The following is an 18036-nucleotide window of genomic DNA, read 5'->3' on the forward strand; positions in this document are numbered from 1 at the left end:
GTGCAATATTGGATAAATAATTAAAATTTCGGATGAGGAAAAATAAATGCATATTTTTTTAACAATCTTGTTAAAACTGTAGGTAGTTGATTAAAAAATATGTAACATTATTATTGCTTAATAAAACAAACTGAAATTTCTTAAAATTTTTATTTTTAAAATTTACAAATATATGCAGTTATCTATACAGCTATCGTGATTGTGTGTTGCCTAACATTACAAATCAAACAAGAAAAGGCTAAATAAACCTTGACCGTAAGATGACCCCTATTTAGTTAAACGTGTAATCTTTATTTATAAAAAGAAGAGACTTTTATTTTTGATTTTGGTTTGCTCTAAAAATTTTAAAATTCTTTAATAACATAAAATATCTAAGTATGGGACATTTTAATAATCATTAGTAGAATCTCTTGAGAAATAGGGTCTCCTATGGTAGGAATGATACGTATGCGGTCTGTGGAAATGACAAGGATGTCTTCCAGGATAATATCCATTGTGATGTGAATAAAAAGGGTCAGAAAATCCATCAATGGCAAATGATTTTTCTAAAAAAAAACAAATAACTACAGCACTAAACATTTTTTCATAAAAAAAAAGTTTGCTTAAAATATTAAAAATGAATATTTTTCGTACCTTCACGTAATTCATTCACTGTACTAACTGCGTCTACTGATTTTTGGACTTTTGCTTTTTGCGGATTCTTTATGCCAAGTCCAAAAACAACAGTAAACAGAAAAATTGTCAAAAGAAAAATCTAAAATCGGTTGTTAGTAAAAATTAAAAAAAAACATCAACTAACCCTTTGTAGAGACATTTTGTAAACTTGGAGTAACCACAAACACAAACACACTTCAAGCAAGATTTTTCGTCACCTTTTATACTTGTTCCTCTTTTCATTATGTCCCTATCTATGCAAATTCGAAGGTGAGAAGAGCACAAATTGGAGGAAACGAAAGAAAACAAAGGTCTCTTTATCAAGCTTTAATTTGCATATACAGTCACAATAACACTAAATACTGATAGGGCAATAAGTACTTACAAATACATTTAACAGTCCAGTGGTCATAATACAGATAATTAGAATCTTCGTCCAGTCCTTCGAATATTCAACGAAGCTTCCACCTTTCTCGGTTCTTCAGTTTCACCTTCTGGTTGTGTTGGTTCCGTAGGTTTGGCATTTTGGTTCAAATCAATCATTCCAGCTTGTTGTAAAATTCCACGACATTCCAGAATCTTGTTAGTCATTTCAGAGGCATTTTCAGGATCGGGAGTTTCAGCGGGATTTTCCTCAGACTGTTGACGTGGTTCCGTATTTCTAGTACGGATTTGTGTGTTTTTTCTCACGTTAATATCGGCTGGAATGGCTATGGCAACAGCCACCAGCGATAGCAAAATGACCTAGCAAGTAGTTATTAAATTTCAGAAAAAAACATGATAATAGTGCCCAATAACTCACAAAATATTGGCGCATTCTCGTACCAAATCAAACACATTTAAGTGATGAATCAACCAACGGGTGCTTAAATAGAGACATCAGGATACCCTTTACGGGTGATTTACGGCAACCTTTTTCCGATGACTGGTGTGCCGAATTGTGAAAAAATGAATGAATCCCACCGTAGATAATCAAAAATAATGGTTATTTTTTACACAAATTGCATTTTAGGGACGAAAAAAACGAGATATTATTTTTGGAACGTTTTATTTTACTTTAATACATCTAGTAGCCGTGGCTTTGGTAACCCCCTTGGTGGGTGCCTCGGCTGCCGCCATGGTAAGTGCCGGGGTATCCTCCAATGTTGCCATGGCGACCGGCTCCTTGACTGTTGGCAATTCCTCCTTCACGGAAGGTTCCTCCTTGGCGTCCTTGACTGCCGAAACCGCTTTGTCCTTGAGTTCCTCCGAACCCAGTTTGTCCTCCCTGACGGCCTAGGCTTCCCCCACGACGTTCATTTTCCCCATAAGGGGTGGCCGAAATGGCAACAACCAAAACTAGGAGGATAACCTAGGAAAAAACACAGTGGAGGGTTCCAAAAAAATAAATTTGGTACTTACGAAGTATTTCATTTTTGCTTGCTATCTTGGTGACAACTACAGAGTGGTGTTCTTGTCAAAGCCTTATATAAGTCGATAGGTGATAAGAGGATTATCACTCGTTACGAATGTTTTGTTATTAAATAATTAATCGACAAATATTACTTGGAATATCTTGTCGGAATAATTTTGACCTACAAATCTCTTTTCTTTTTTATTTTTTTTTGCATGAGCCTCATGAATCAACAATCAACATATTATTGTTTCTATTCTCGTAAATATTTATTTGCAACTAATAAATAACAGTTAACCCATATGGTGGTACATTTTAAAGTGTGCCATGTAGAGGCTGTTCTAAAATGATTACGTTATTTATAGATAAAACATTATAAAGTTGTTAAATTTTCGATGAAACCATTATTTTTTAATCTGTTTTTGACGATATTAAAAAAAGTAAGGTATGAATCTGAAAATTTGGTCTATTGTTTTTTTTTTACAATTTATTAGATATATTAGATATTAGATTTATTAGAATAACTAATGAAAACAATTGTTTTTGACTTATTAAACTTAACAAGCTAATATTGTTCATTCATTTAATTTTTTTTTATCTTTTTACGTCTAATTTTAATACTGTTTTGACTTTATAGACAAAAAAAAAATTTCAGACTGTGCTCCGTACACATCGTAAAAATCGCAAAATCTAATTTTTTTAAGAACTATTTTTCTGATAAAAAAATAATTTCTGGATATTTTAATAGTATGTTTTTTATTAATCTTTGGCTTAAAAGGTAAATATGTTAATTTAGATCACTCTGTACATTCTCGATTTAGTTAAATTTTGTAATTGTAATAAAGAAGTATATTTATAACAATCTAATCTGTTCTCTAATAATGTTTTCAAAAAAAATCAGCACTATCCAATTTCAAGAAAAACTAATTTTTTAATAAATCAGTAATTTGAAGAATTTATTTTTGTTTAAAATAAGTGAAACGACTAAAATTTCAGCATTTTTTTAGAAAATTATGAAAAATTTGGGTATAGCTTTCAAGACCAACTAATTCTAAAAAAATAACACAAATTGTCTAGTTTTACTGCAAATTTTTTTTATCAATAATATTAATTGTTCGTAGATAGCCATTGTAAAGAAAAATAAAGACCAAGCATTCAAATTGTATTTTTTGAAAATATTAGGTATTTTTAAAGAAAATTATATGATGAAATAAATATGTAATTCGTTTTCTTGAGCTCTGGAGTCTCTTCAATTTACGATCTAGTTTTCCGATATGAAAATCTTGATACTTCTTAATTTTAGTTTAGATAAAGAATAAAAACAAACCTGTAAGCAAAGCAATGTTTTTTATTATTATTACAAGTATGTAGATATTACATAATTTTTTCTGAAATATAAGTTGTGTTTCAAGATTGCTCTTTATTATCCAAATTAAAAGAGATTAGACTTTTTTCTTTAGACCTTGAATTAGGCATAAACAGTTGACCCGTCAAAAAGGTCACGATAATAATAAAACAAATCAAATCAAACAACAATTTAGCTCGTTTTATTTACCAAACAACATACAAATTTACATTTAATGATGACCACCGTGCGTTCCGTAATCATGAGTTCCACCGCCAATCAGACCTCCTTGGTGACCCCCTTGATGACCCCCTTGGTGTGTGCCATGTGTGCCATAATCATGGGTGCCTCCTCCGATCAGACCACCTTGGTGGCTTCCGGTACTACCATGAGTACCATGTTGACCAGCAGATCCACCTACACCATGACCAGTGTGATGGTCAGGACGAGGAGCTGCAGACACAGCAATCAATAAAATAACACAAATGACCTGAAATATCAATATTAGAGTTAACATAAGACTGAAAAGTTTAAAAAAAACAACTCACAAAAGTTTTCATTGCGTTCAAACAGACAATAACTAGTGGAATTGTGGAAAGTTGGTAGCTTTTATATTTTTTACTATCGTAAGAACGAGTTTATCTCTTGTGAGCTCAGAAGGATATAATTGTGATAACCTGTTAATTGTTTATGTGGAAAATGTGAAGTCTGGCTTTATTTATAGTTTTGTGTGACCACAGTGCGATAAACCATGTTTTTGACAATATCTTCCGACTAATAACCTTAAGTTTTACGTTTAACTAAAACATTTTGAAAGCTTTACAAAATCATACTGAACAAAAAATGATTTAGTCATTGTTTATTGTGATTATGTGTATAATTCTTATTTTTAATAATAATCAACACCCCCAAATGACCCACTTCCAAACTGTCCACCTCCAAATTGTCCACCTCCAAACTGACCGCCTCCAAATTGGCTGCTTCCAACCTGTCCACTTGTGAAATGTTCACTTGTAAAGTGCCCACTTTCAACCTGACTGCCTCCATATTGTCCGCCCCCAAATTGGCCGCCTCCAAACTGACCGCCTCCAAACTGGCCGCCCCCAAAACCTCCATTCCCAAAAGAACCAAATCGGCTTTCAGTTTTAATTTGTGGTGCTGCTAAAACAACACCTACAACCCAACACACCTGAAAAATATTTTTTAAAAATAAAAACAAAATAATATAAATATTTACAAATAGAAAATAGTGAACAAAACGTAACATTTTTAAGTCTATTTGAAAAATCTATAATGAATGTTTTTTACTGAAATTTACTTAAATAGTGTAATTTGGACCACGTGATGATTTAATGACCAAATTTAGAATTATCGCTGCAGTTTTCCTTGAAGTGATTAAGTTTTTCCCTAATTACTTATCAAGTGTTTCCACAAATTTTTGTGTTTAATCCTAATAAAATTCTAGATTTGTATTTAATTAAAATAAATTATAACAGTCTTGAAAGTGAAACTTTTCGTTTTCTCCTTTTAGCGCCAAACTGTAAACAAGTCTGAAAGTTTTTAACGGCTATAAAAGCACTTCCATCTGATTTTTTGAGTCATTTTACTTAGTTATTGTGACTACAAAATGGTATGTTACATTTATCTAAAAGAAGAATCTAACACACAATTTTTTAGGCAAGAAATACATTCTTCTTGTTATCATTGGCTGTGCTAATGTTGGCAGTAACTGCCCTTTTACCTGTTTCAAACAACATTAAAACTTTGAACCAAATATCAAATTGTCGAGAAAAACGAGAAATGAGTAATGGACATGTTAACAATTTACAAATTTTAAATAAAAGAGAGCAAAACAATTTAGAACATGTGTTTGAAAGAGAGAGAAGACAAGTTGATGTAAACGATGGTGACTTCACTAATTTTAGACAAGGGTCAAGAAGAACACCTCCAACGACTAGAAGCACCAAAAGGAAGACGACAAAGAGGAAGCTAAGGTGGTATTTTTAAGTGAAGTGAAACATAAGATGTGTTATATTGTTATAACAATAAAGAAGTTTATTAAAAAGTATAAGCAAATTAATTGTTTTATTTATTTTTTTGCACAACAAACAAGGAATGTTTAAAAATGCGTTTTTTAAATACTTTATACTCATTCAAACAACTTTGAAATTTTTCAGTTAATAGTTGTAACAGTTTTGTATTTTTGAACGTAGTGTGAATTTTTTTGACTACATTTTAGTAAAAAATTACCTTCTTGTTGCAATATTTTTACTGGACGATTTTTAAAAGAATTGGTGTAAAAGAACATACGCACTCTGCACATATTAGTTATTTTTGTAACACCTTCAAACACAGTTATTAGATTAACATTCCCACTTCTTGTACCACGAAAATAATTATTTTACATACTATATATAATTAAAATTATGCCAAATAAAAAATTCCATTATGCTTTTTAAGACAAACAATAATTTGAAGAACCTAGTTAAAAGTAATGAATAAAAATATATTGGAAAACAAAACTAATCACTAATAGGTAATAGCAAACACTGCCGACTTATTTTCATTTTTAAATATAAAATGATTGTCATTATATTGATCTTTAAGATTAGCACCAATTCATTAACTTGAACTTGAAAGTACTAAACTTGGAAGAATAATACTTTCTGTCAACTCAGGACAAGAATAGCCAGTTCATTCGAGAACATTAGTATTAATTAGCTAACCGACTTTTGCAAATCAACGTTTTTTATTTACACATCTCCATCCAAAGGTATATAAAGATTTTATTCGGTTTCCTAAAGCCAGTAAGTTGTATTGTCGCTGTCAAAATGGTAAATTAAGTATAAAAACTGTAAGCTGAGTTTTCACCAATTTCTGTTTCAGACTTGTTTACTATTTTTGACCACACTTTTACTCGCATTACCGTTAACACTGTCTTCACCCGAAAATTCGTTTAACGAACGACAGGAACGCTCAATTGATCCAAATTTTCTCAGACGCTACAATCACCTCAAATACGAGTACAGAAATAATCCGATTGCGTTCGATTTTCTCAAATATTTCCTAAGAAATCGGGGACAAAGAAGGGACAGAAGGCAAGTGGACAACAGATTTGTGCCAAACGGTCCAAATTTTGGAAACGGATTTATCACCTACACCAATCCAAATGTGGCTTCAACACCTCGAACAAGAAACAACAAGAGAGACGTTACCAGAAGGAGGAAGCCTTTCAGGCCCCCTATGGTTTTCTTCTAGTGTTGATTCAAAGTTAATTAATTCTCTTGCCTATTTATATGTAATATGTTATGATTGAAAATAAAAATTGTTATTTAAAACTCTGATAGCCTTTTAACTCAGCACGAAGTCATCTGACACAATTATAAAAATGTGCTAAGGCCTGGTATCAGATGATAAAAGCTGTCTGCAACTGATAGAATTTTATGACTCAGTTTGCTTCAAAGTTGAAAATTTTCACAAAAAAAAATAATAAAAATAATCGTCCTGGCTTAATTATATAATGAAAAAATAGAAAAAAACAGCTACAATTACATTAAAAATAAATAAATCACTAGATTAATAAAATCCTGAGTAGCCCCAAGGTCTCCAATAATAATTCTCCCAGTAATTATTGTAACTTGGCTTTCTTGTGGTCGCTTTTCTCCTATTGTATTGCCTTCTCTGGACTTGTCCCTTTCTTCTGGACGCAATATTTCGTCTCGAGGCAAATTTTGGCAAAAACACTTGTTCTGCAGTGACCAAAATTTCATCATTGTCATTCTCACTTTGATCCATAACCTGTGATAACGATTCCGATAGTGCTTTATTCTCGCTTATCACTGTTTTGCATTCTATGCCACTAATTATACAAATCAGACTTAAATAAAAAAAGACTGACTTCATCTTATTGTGACCGAAGTACCTTTAATTATTTTGTACCTCAACATCTTCTTTAAATAGTCCAGAGATAGAAGGGTGACAAAGAACTAGTTTGTTTGCAGAAGAGCGACATTATACAGTTTCAATTATCACAGAAAGGTGGTTAAACTTTGCTTGGAGTCGTTATTTTAACTGAAATTGTTAATAACTGTAACAACAGGTCATGGTCGTGTTATTTAACAAAAACAACAGCAGTCTGGTTGAAAAAAATTCCAAATAGTTTATTTATTACAACATTAAGACATCGGGAAAATAGTTTTTAGACTTTAGAATCTGTATCTTTGACTTTGCGTTCTTCTGTAAGTAAATCGGGGTAGGAAAACAGCAGATTCTGCAGTGTCCATCGTTTCTCCACCGGTTTTCTCACCACTGTGCAAAGTTGAAGAGGTTTTAACACCGTCTGTTGGTTGGTTTAAAACTGGCATTACCAAAGCCACAACCACCAAGCAAAGAAGAAAACGTTTCATCATCTGCAAAAATTTTAAAGTCAAATTTAGAAAATTCGATACTATTTACTTACAGTTGCAAATAATGTGCTTTAACTTTGTACATGTGAAGCAAAACTGATCGTAATAACTTTTATAAGCAAATATAAATCTGATTGATATTGCAATTAATAACATTTTTAAGAAAAGCTATAAAATTGGTAGTTTGTTTTATTCCTAGAGTTCTTCAAAAAGAATTGTCACATGTTAACGATAGTGTGTTATCAATATTATCATTTACACAGAAATAATTATATGTAATTTGCTGGTTAAAATAATTACGAAAGTTTTGCAAAATCTGTTCTAAAATTAAGTCAAAAGAAACATTTTTTTGACTAGAAAATTTTTTTCAGGTGGCAAAAACTAATTATTTTCAGATAGATTTTCAAATATCCAATAATTAAAAATGTTTTGACAATTGTTTCTCATTTAAAATCTTTATAGTAATCCTAAACCGGTCATTTTTTATTTCATAGATATCTTGTACTTAAAATATAAAAAATGTGAGTTTGTGAACAGAAAATTTTATTTTTAATTGTTTTACTAAACTGTTATCAATTATGAATAATCTCAAGTTAATTAAAAATAATAATTCCTTTTACAAAGGTCACCCGCTATTATATAAACAGTATTAAATGTTGCCTATCAATTTTCACTGAAAAGAAGATATTCTCATTTTTAGAAATATTAGAATATTAGCTTTATTGGCATAGGAAGAATGTAAGTTTTTTTAACAATTTTACAAATTAAAAATTTTGTTGTAGATTAGTTTTTGTATAATGTTTTGTTGCAAAAAAATTAATTGTAAACTCAACCCTCAGAAAGAAATTGTAAAAAACAGAAGCATGTTTAAAGAATTTGTCAATTGACTAAAATAAAACAAAAACAACTTCAAATGCACAAATATTTATTATGTGTAATTATGTTGTACAAAAATAATAAATAAGCAACAAATAAATATATCACAAATCAAAAAATACAGAAAAAAAATTAAGCGACTGTGGGAAATCGATCGTCTTTATCAAAACCATTGCTGTATCTTCTCCTGGGAGCATAAACTCTCCGCCTTTGACTTTGTACCCTTCTGTACGAATACACCGGCCGGAAATAATAATACATGGTGTTTGCAGTATTCATAACTTCACCAGAATTCTGATTGTCCAATAAATTTTCTTGATTGGTTTTTGGGGTTGCTGGCATTGTAAAAATAAAGGGTAGGATCAAAGCAATGAGAAAAACACAACTCAAAATTTGTGCCATCTGCAATAATTAAAACTTAGTTAAAAAAACAAATTTTTAAAAACACTCACGTTTCTGGGTCAAATATCGTCTCTAAGTTCAAAACTAGACTGAGGAACTAAAGGTGTGGCAAACGAATTTATAGCCGGTTTGTTTTTAAGAGAATAGAGTCACATTTTCCAGAAAAGACATTACAAATCTGTGTTTACGAAAGTTGTTAAGAGATGCTTAAATCTATAAGCGCGAACTTGGATGACTCCTAAAACAATACTAATTAGAATTGTTAATTGATAAAAACAAGTGGCGTTTTGATTTAATTTAACTAAGCAACTGAACGAAATACTCCAAGTGAAAATGTCATTGTGACTTTTGCTCTTTTTTTCCACACTTTTCCTACTCCGTGGGTTGTGTTTGTTGCAAATTGTGTTAGTGATATGTATCAGTTGAACAATTGCAAAATGTTCTATCGCATTTTTCATTTCATCGAAATGGTCGGTATTTCTGGTTGTGGAACCACAATTTACAATTTTTTTTCAGATGATTTTTGGCTTTTTTAACACCGTTGTTTCCCTCACCAACAACACGACTGTCAAAGCCATGGGTGTTGTCGCAGCTTGTGTTATTTTTGAAATTATGATGTACGTGATTTTGGGACTGACTTGCGTTTTCATTTCCTTGATTATCCAAATTCATGACATTGTTGAACTTAAGCCTGAGAAATATCTCGAAGACGACACTCAAGTAGTAACAAAATGTGAAATAAAACAACACTAAAAATAAAGAATGTGTCCGATATGTTTGTTTAGCTGTACCTAAGTGTTTGTGGAAATAATTAGTGAAACTGTACTGTTTTCTTTAATTGCGTTTGTGTCTCCAAGTCGGGAGAATAATTGTTTTTAAACTCGAAATTCCGTCTCATTAGACCTAACTCAAGTTTGATGTTTCCTCAGTTTCTAATCCCAAACGATTACAGATTTTACTTCATTTTTTAATTAAAAGGTAGGGTCGGTTATTTGCATTCAGACCAAGAATTGTCTGATTCATAAACTATTAGCGAACCAACAAAATTGATCGAGTAACACCGTAATGTCCTCTAATTAATTCTGCTAACAATAAAATGAAACCACCATGAATAACAGTTATCAGAATGTGTTACGGGTTATTATTATCGTGGAAGTTTTCCTAACCCATCTTAAATAAATCACAAATTCTTCCCGCAGACTAAAAAATAAGTGCTAAAAATAGCCTCTTCTTGTCAAGACTAAATAACGAAAGGTGGCAATAACTTAAATCAATAAAAATGTGTAAGTGCTTTTCTGGAAAAAAATCGAGTAACTACATTCTTAAAATTCTCAAAACATCATTTGAAAAGAATATAAAATGCTGTCACCAACAACCTGCATCAGTTTGGCAATCGAGTGCATCACAGACAGATCAAAGACAATTCAAGCAATATGAAGATATTTACGGTAAGTTTTAAAATTTTGTTATTTATGTTGTAATTAAGTGTTATTTTTTCGTTAGGTGGGACAGATAATAACATTTGTTGTATTGTTCGTCCTGGTAATTCCATCACAGTCGAAGTCTATTGCACCAAAAACGAAAGACGAATTAGAAACAACAACAACAACACCACATAAAGAATTAGTTTTAATAATTCAAGAACCTAAAGAGAAAAAAGACGATGGAGAGATTATGGAAACTGCAAATGCGATTGTTTTTAGACCGCTTTTTGCTTATCGAAGAATGCAGAGTCAAAGAAGGAGAGTTTATGTTCCTAGGAGAAGACCTAGCTACTACTACTACTAAATACTTTTTTTTACCTTAAATTATTAACTTATTTGTATTTATTTTTTTATACTCACTATACCTCTCTACAATAATTTATAAATAAAGTTGTTATGTCTAATACGTGTTTACACATTTTTCATTTTTTTTATTTTCTTAATTTATGAGAAAATACCTCTCTACAATAATTTATAAATAAAGTTGTTATGTCTAATACGTGTTTACACATTTTTCAATTTTTGTGGACTTATAACAACATTTGTGGGTTGTTAAGACATGTAGAAGTCCATAAAAATTTACTGGAGTGAGTTTAAAAAAAATATTTTTTTTCACCTCTTTGAAGGTAAGTGTATTACTCAGGAAATTTTAGCAAAAAAATTGAAAATTTTAAATCTCGTGAAAAGTTGGTATAATACAGAAAATGAAAATGGCTACCTTAAATTTCGGCAAAAAATTTTAAATTTTTAATTTTTGTGAAAAATTGATATAATATGTAGAATGAGCCGTAGAATTCACTCGAACAAACCGCAATGCTCTACGACTTTTAGTTTTTTTTTTATGAATTTTTTTAGTGAAAAACTTTGATCGCCTCTGTAGCCGGAACCGTTGCCCGGAGCAGCTCCGGGTTTAAACGAAAAAATAGCTAAAATTAAGCGCTATCAGATGGTTTTCTGTTCGTTGCTCTAAGTCTTACAGTTTCCGAGAAAAACGCAAAAAAAGGTTTCCATTTTCACTTTTTTTCAATTTTCAATCGCTAATTACGGCGAAACTATTAGAGTTATCGAGAAACGGAAAAATGGAGGATAACCGGAATAAAAAACTCTACAAAATGGCATAGGACTCAAAGCGATATCTCGCAAAAAAATTTTCAATTTTCAAACGCCGATTACGGCCAAACTAAAAGAGCTAGAAGAAAACGCTTTTTTAGATCGGAAAGAGCACATCAAAAACTATAAGATAGAATCGGTTTTATTTGATTTTGAGACACTTTAAAAATTGACCGATTTCTAACGGGGGGGTGTTAAATTTTTTTTAATTTTTTTTATTTTCTTATTTACGGCTAAACTATTCTAAAAAGTGGAACTATTTTGATTCATACCTATGCAAAATGATCCGGGGAATCGATTGGCATTAAGAAAATTGCCAAATTCCCAATAGTTTTTTAGTTATGAATTTTTGAGTATATGATCTAATTTTTGCTTTTATTTGCATTTTCTCGAAAACTATAAGTCGGACAACAATAATCTTTTCTGCAAATGATAGATCAATAAAAGAGCTTTCCAACGATAATACACTTTATGGGGTTATCACTAATAGTTCCGGAGCTATTACTCGAGAAACGTTCCGGGTACCCAAAATCGACAAAAACTGCGACGAAAATTGAAAAAATCAAACATCAAAAAATCGAGCATATGGACTTTTTGTGGACTTTTAACAACATTTGTGGGTTGTTAAGACATGTAGAAGTCCATAAAAATTTACTGGAGTGAGTTTAAAAAAATTATTTTTTTTCACCTCTTTGAAGGTAAGTGTATTACTCAGGAAATTTTAGCAAAAAAATTGAAAATTTTAAATCTCGTGAAAAGTTGGTATAATACAGAAAATGAAAATGGCTACCTTAAATTTAGGCAAAAATTTTTAAATTTTTAATTGTTGTGAAAAATTGATATATTATGTAAAATGAGCCGTAGAATTCAACCGAACAAACCGCATTGCTCTACGACTTTTAGTTTTTTTTTTATGAATTTTTTTAGTGAAAAACTTTGATCGCCTCTGTAGCCGGAACCGTTGCCCGGAGCGGCTCCGGGTTTGGTCGAAAAAATAGATAAAATTAAGCGCTATCAGAGGTTTTTTTGTTCGTTGCTCTAAGTCTTACAGTTTCCGAGAAAAACGCAAAAAAATGTTTCCATTTTCACTTTTTTTCAATTTTCAACCGCCAATTACGGCGAAACTATTAGAGTTATCGAGAAACGGAAAAATGGAGGACAACCGGAATAAAAAACTCTACAAAATGGCATAGGACTCAAGGCGATATCTCGCAAAAAATTTTTCAATTTTCAAACGCCGATTACGGCCAAACTAAAAGAGCTAGGAGAAAATGCTTTTTTAGATTGGAAAGAGCACATCAAAATCTATAAGATAGAATCGGTTTTATTTGATTTAGAGACACTTTAAAAATTGACCGATTTTAAGGGGGGGGTGTTAACTTTTTTTTAATTTTTTTTATTTTCTCATTTTTGGCTAAACTATTCGAAAAAGTGGAACTATTTTGATCCATTCCTATGCAAAATGATCCGGGGAATCGATTGGCATCGAGAAAATTGCCAAATTCCCAATAGTTTTTTAGTTATGAATTTTTTAAAATTTTACCAATTTTTGCATTTGTCTCCAATTTGCTCGAAAACTATTAGTCGGAGAACAATAATTTTTTTTGAAAAAGATAGATAATTTAAAGAGCTTTCCAACGATAATACACTTCATAGGGTTATCTCTGATAGTTCCGGAGCTATTGCTTGACAAAAGTTCCGGGTACCCAAAATCGACAAAAACTGCGACGAAAATTGAAAAATCAAACTTCTAAAAATCAAACATATGGACTTTTTGTGGACTTTTAACAACTTTTGTGGGTTGTTAAGACATGTAGAAGTCCATAAAAATTTACTGGAGTGAGTTTAAAAAAAAAATTTTTTTTCACCTCTTTGAAGTTAAGTGTATTATTACTCAGGAAATTTTAGCAAAAAAATTGAAAATTTTAAATCTCGTGAAAAGTTGGTATAATACAGAAAATGAGCCGCTGTATTCAATGGAACAAACCGCATTGCTCTACGACTTTTAGTTTTCGAGTTATGAATTTTTTTAATGAATAAAATTTTTCACTATGACAAATGGCTACCCTAAATTTAGGCAAAAATTTTTAAATTTTTAATTGTTGTGAAAAATTGATATATTATGTAAAATGAGCCGTAGAATTCAACCGAACAAACCGCATTGCTCTACGACTTTTAGTTTTTTTTTTATGAATTTTTTTAGTGAAAAACTTTGATCGCCTCTGTAGCCGGAACCGTTGCCCGGAGCGGCTCCGGGTTTAATCGAAAAAATAGATAAAATTAAGCGCTATCAGATGTTTTTTTGTTCGTTGCTCTAAGTCTTACAGTTTCCGAGAAAAACGCAAAAAAAGGTTTTCATTTTCACTTTTTTTCAATTTTCAACCGCCAATTACGGCGAAACTATTAGAGTTATCGAGAAACGGAAAAATGGAGGACAACCGGAATAAAAAACTCTACAAAATGGCATAGGACTCAAGGCGATATCTCGCAAAAAATTTTTCAATTTTCAAACGCCGATTACGGCCAAACTAAAAGAGCTAGGAGAAAATGCTTTTTTAGATTGGAAAGAGCACATCAAAATCTATAAGATAGAATCGGTTTTATTTGATTTAGAGACACTTTAAAAATTGACCGATTTTAAGGGGGGGGTGTTAACTTTTTTTAAATTTTTTTTATTTTCTCATTTTTGGCTAAACTATTCGAAAAAGTGGAACTATTTTGATCCATTCCTATGCAAAATGATCCGGGGAATCGATTGGCATCGAGAAAATTGCCAAATTCCCAATAGTTTTTTAGTTATGAATTTTTTAAAATTTTACCAATTTTTGCATTTGTCTCCAATTTGCTCGAAAACTATTAGTCGGAGAACAATAATTTTTTCTGAAAAAGATAGATAATTTAAAGAGCTTTCCAACGATAATACACTTCATAGGGTTATCTCTGATAGTTCCGGAGCTATTGCTTGACAAAAGTTCCGGGTACCCAAAATCGACAAAAACTGCGACGAAAATTGAAAAATCAAACTTCTAAAAATCGAACATATGGACTTTTTGTGGACTTTTAACAACTTTTGTGGGTTGTTAAGACATGTAGAAGTCCATAAAAATTTACTGGAGTGAGTTTAAAAAAAAAATTTTTTTTCACCTCTTTGAAGTTAAGTGTATTATTATAACTCAGGAAATTTTAGCAAAAAAATTGAAAATTTTAAATCTCGTAAAAAGTTGGTATAATACAGAAAATGAGCCGCTGAATTCAATGGAACAAACCGCATTGCTCTACGACTTTTAGTTTTCGAGTTATGAATTTTTTTAATGAATAAAATTTTTCACTATGACAAATGGCTACCCTAAATTTAGGCAAAAATTTTTAAATTTTTAATTGTTGTGAAAAATTGATATATTATGTAAAATGAGCCGTAGAATTCAACCGAACAAACCGCATTGCTCTACGACTTTTAGTTTTTTTTTTATGAATTTTTTTAGTGAAAAATTTTGATCGCCTCTGTAGCCGGAACCGTTGCCCGGAGCGGCTCCGGGTTTGGTCGAAAAAATAGATAAAATTAAGCGCTATCAGATGTTTTTTTGTTCGTTGCTCTAAGTCTTACAGTTTCCGAGAAAAACGCAAAAAAAGGTTTCCATTTTCACTTTTTTTCAATTTTTAACCGCCAATTACGGCGAAACTATTAGAGTTATCGAGAAACGGAAAAATGGAGGACAACCGGAATAAAAAACTCTACAAAATGGCATAGGACTCAAGGCGATATCTCGCAAAAAATTTTTCAATTTTCAAACGCCGATTACGGCCAAACTAAAAGAGCTAGGAGAAAATGCTTTTTTAGATTGGAAAGAGCACATCAAAATCTATAAGATAGAATCGGTTTTATTTGATTTAGAGACACTTTAAAAATTGACCGATTTTAAAGGGGGGGTGTTAACTTTTTTTTAATTTTTTTTATTTTCTCATTTTTGGCTAAACTATTCGAAAAAGTGGAACTATTTTGATCCATTCCTATGCAAAATGATCCGGGGAATCGATTGGCATCGAGAAAATTGCCAAATTCCCAATAGTTTTTTAGTTATGAATTTTTTAAAATTTTACCAATTTTTGCATTTGTCTCCAATTTGCTCGAAAACTATTAGTCGGAGAACAATAATTTTTTCTGAAAAAGATAGATAATTTAAAGAGCTTTCCAACGATAATACACTTCATAGGGTTATCTCTGATAGTTCCGGAGCTATTGCTTGACAAAAGTTCCGGGTACCCAAAATCGACAAAAACTGCGACGAAAATTGAAAAATCAAACTTCTAAAAATCGAACATATGGACTTTTTGTGGACTTTTAACAACTTTTGTGGGTTGTTAAGACATGTAGAAGTCCATAAAAATTTACTGGAGTGAGTTTAAAAAAAAAATTTTTTTTCACTTCTTTGAAGTTAAGTGTATTATTACTCAGGAAATTTTAGCAAAAAAATTGAAAATTTTAAATCTCGTGAAAAGTTGGTATAATACAGAAAATGAGCCGCTGAATTCAATGGAACAAACCGCATTGCTCTACGACTTTTAGTTTTCGAGTTATGAATTTTTTTAATGAATAAAATTTTTCACTATGACAAATGGCTACCCTAAATTTAGGCAAAAATTTTTAAATTTTTAATTGTTGTGAAAAATTGATATATTATGTAAAATGAGCCGTAGAATTCAACCGAACAAACCGCATTGCTCTACGACTTTTAGTTTTTTTTTTATGAATTTTTTTAGTGAAAAACTTTGATCGCCTCTGTAGCCGGAACCGTTGCCCGGAGCGGTTCCGGGTTTAATCGAAAAAATAGATAAAATTAAGCGCTATCAGATATTTTTTTGTTCGTTGCTCTAAGTCTTACAGTTTCCGAGAAAAACGCAAAAAAAGGTTTCCATTTTCACTTTTTTTCAATTTTCAACCGCCAATTACGGCGAAACTATTAGAGTTATCGAGAAACGGAAAAATGGAGGACAACCGGAATAAAAAACTCTACAAAATGGCATAGGACTCAAGGCGATATCTCGCAAAAAATTTTTCAATTTTCAAACGCCGATTACGGCCAAACTAAAAGAGCTAGGAGAAAATGCTTTTTTAGATTGGAAAGAGCACATCAAAATCTATAAGATAGAATCGGTTTTATTTGATTTAGAGACACTTTAAAAATTGACCGATTTTAAGGGGGGGGGTGTTAACTTTTTTTTTAATTTTTTTATTTTCTCATTTTTGGCTAAACTATTCGAAAAAGTGGAACTATTTTGATCCATTCCTATGCAAAATGATCCGGGGAATCGATTGGCATCGAGAAAATTGCCAAATTCCCAATAGTTTTTTAGTTATGAATTTTTTAAAATTTTACCAATTTTTGCATTTGTCTCCAATTTGCTCGAAAACTATTAGTCGGAGAACAATAATTTTTTCTGAAAAAGATAGATAATTTAAAGAGCTTTCCAACGATAATACACTTCATAGGGTTATCTCTGATAGTTCCGAAGCTATTGCTTGACAAAAGTTCCGGGTACCCAAAATCGACAAAAACTGCGACGAAAATTGAAAAATCAAACTTCTAAAAATCGAACATATGGACTTTTTGTGGACTTTTAACAACTTTTGTGGGTTGTTAAGACATGTAGAAGTCCATAAAAATTTACTGGAGTGAGATTAAAAAAAAAATTTTTTTTCACCTCTTTGAAGTTAAGTGTATTATTACTCAGAAAATTTTAGCAAAAAAATTGAAAATTTTAAATCTCGTGAAAAGTTGGTATAATACAGAAAATGAGCCGCTGAATTCAATGGAACAAACCGCATTGCTCTATGACTTTTAGTTTTCGAGTTATGAATTTTTTTAATGAATAAAATTTTTCACTATGACAAATGGCTACCCTAAATTTAGGCAAAAATTTTTAAATTTTTAATTGTTGTGAAAAATTGATATATTATGTAAAATGAGCCGTAGAATTCAACCGAACAAACCGCATTGCTCTACGACTTTTAGTTTTTTTTTTATGAATTTTTTTAGTGAAAAACTTTGATCGCCTCTGTAGCCGGAACCGTTGCCCGGAGCGGCTCCGGGTTTAATCGAAAAAATAGATAAAATTAAGCGCTATCAGATGTTTTTTTGTTCGTTGCTCTAAGTCTTACAGTTTCCGAGAAAAACGCAAAAAAAGGTTTCCATTTTCACTTTTTTTCAATTTTCAACCGCCAATTACGGCGAAACTATTAGAGTTATCGAGAAACGGAAAAATGGAGGACAACCGGAATAAAAAACTCTACAAAATGGCTTAGGACTCAAGGCGATATCTCGCAAAAAATTTTTCAATTTTCAAACGCCGATTACGGCCAAACTAAAA

General features: G+C 31.3%; 1 protein-coding gene and 4 long non-coding RNA genes across 12 annotated transcripts; 2 read left to right on the plus strand and 3 right to left on the minus strand.

Moving 5' to 3' along the window:
* Nucleotides 1-135: 135 nt before the first annotated feature.
* On the minus strand, nucleotides 136-2213 carry LOC103313515 (hypothetical protein). 3 transcript variants are annotated; one of them, XR_010333496.1, is made up of 4 exons: nucleotides 2056-2213; nucleotides 1457-2005; nucleotides 800-1398; nucleotides 136-545 (listed from the first exon to the last, which is right to left on the minus strand). XR_010333496.1 is itself a non-coding variant. In XM_971340.5 (2 exons), exons 1-2 carry the CDS (start codon nucleotides 2065-2067, stop codon nucleotides 1721-1723), a joined length of 297 nt encoding a protein of 98 aa, XP_976433.1. In that variant the 5' UTR covers nucleotides 2068-2209; the 3' UTR covers nucleotides 1686-1720. The 3 variants fall into 3 exon arrangements, 1 of the variants encoding a protein (XP_976433.1); XR_010333497.1 differs by having other exon boundaries at nucleotides 1040-1398; nucleotides 2056-2212; XM_971340.5 differs by lacking the exons at nucleotides 136-545; nucleotides 800-1398 and having other exon boundaries at nucleotides 1686-2005; nucleotides 2056-2209.
* Nucleotides 2214-3572: 1359 nt separating this feature from the next.
* On the minus strand, nucleotides 3573-8008 carry LOC103313518 (uncharacterized). Of its 6 annotated transcripts, none has more exons than XR_511521.3 (5): nucleotides 7852-8008; nucleotides 7332-7801; nucleotides 5643-7269; nucleotides 3941-4581; nucleotides 3573-3882 (listed from the first exon to the last, which is right to left on the minus strand). It is a non-coding gene; the product is annotated as an uncharacterized LOC103313518 (long non-coding RNA). The 6 variants fall into 6 exon arrangements; XR_010333500.1 differs by having other exon boundaries at nucleotides 5643-7251; nucleotides 7315-7801; XR_001575098.2 differs by having other exon boundaries at nucleotides 7315-7801.
* On the plus strand, nucleotides 4577-5468 carry LOC107398157 (uncharacterized). The gene is made up of 2 exons (XR_001575099.2): nucleotides 4577-5022; nucleotides 5070-5468. It is a non-coding gene; the product is annotated as an uncharacterized LOC107398157 (long non-coding RNA).
* Nucleotides 8009-8706: 698 nt separating the features above from the next.
* On the minus strand, nucleotides 8707-9283 carry LOC103313519 (uncharacterized). The gene is made up of 2 exons (XR_511523.3): nucleotides 9127-9283; nucleotides 8707-9076 (listed from the first exon to the last, which is right to left on the minus strand). It is a non-coding gene; the product is annotated as an uncharacterized LOC103313519 (long non-coding RNA).
* Nucleotides 9284-9375: 92 nt separating this feature from the next.
* On the plus strand, nucleotides 9376-10964 carry LOC135265700 (uncharacterized). Its single transcript, XR_010333483.1, has 3 exons — nucleotides 9376-9546; nucleotides 9593-10524; nucleotides 10580-10964. It is a non-coding gene; the product is annotated as an uncharacterized LOC135265700 (long non-coding RNA).
* Nucleotides 10965-18036: the final 7072 nt, after the last annotated feature.

This window comes from Tribolium castaneum, chromosome 3 (assembly GCF_031307605.1).
Source record: "Tribolium castaneum strain GA2 chromosome 3, icTriCast1.1, whole genome shotgun sequence".
NCBI classification, from domain to species: domain Eukaryota; kingdom Metazoa; phylum Arthropoda; class Insecta; order Coleoptera; family Tenebrionidae; genus Tribolium; species Tribolium castaneum.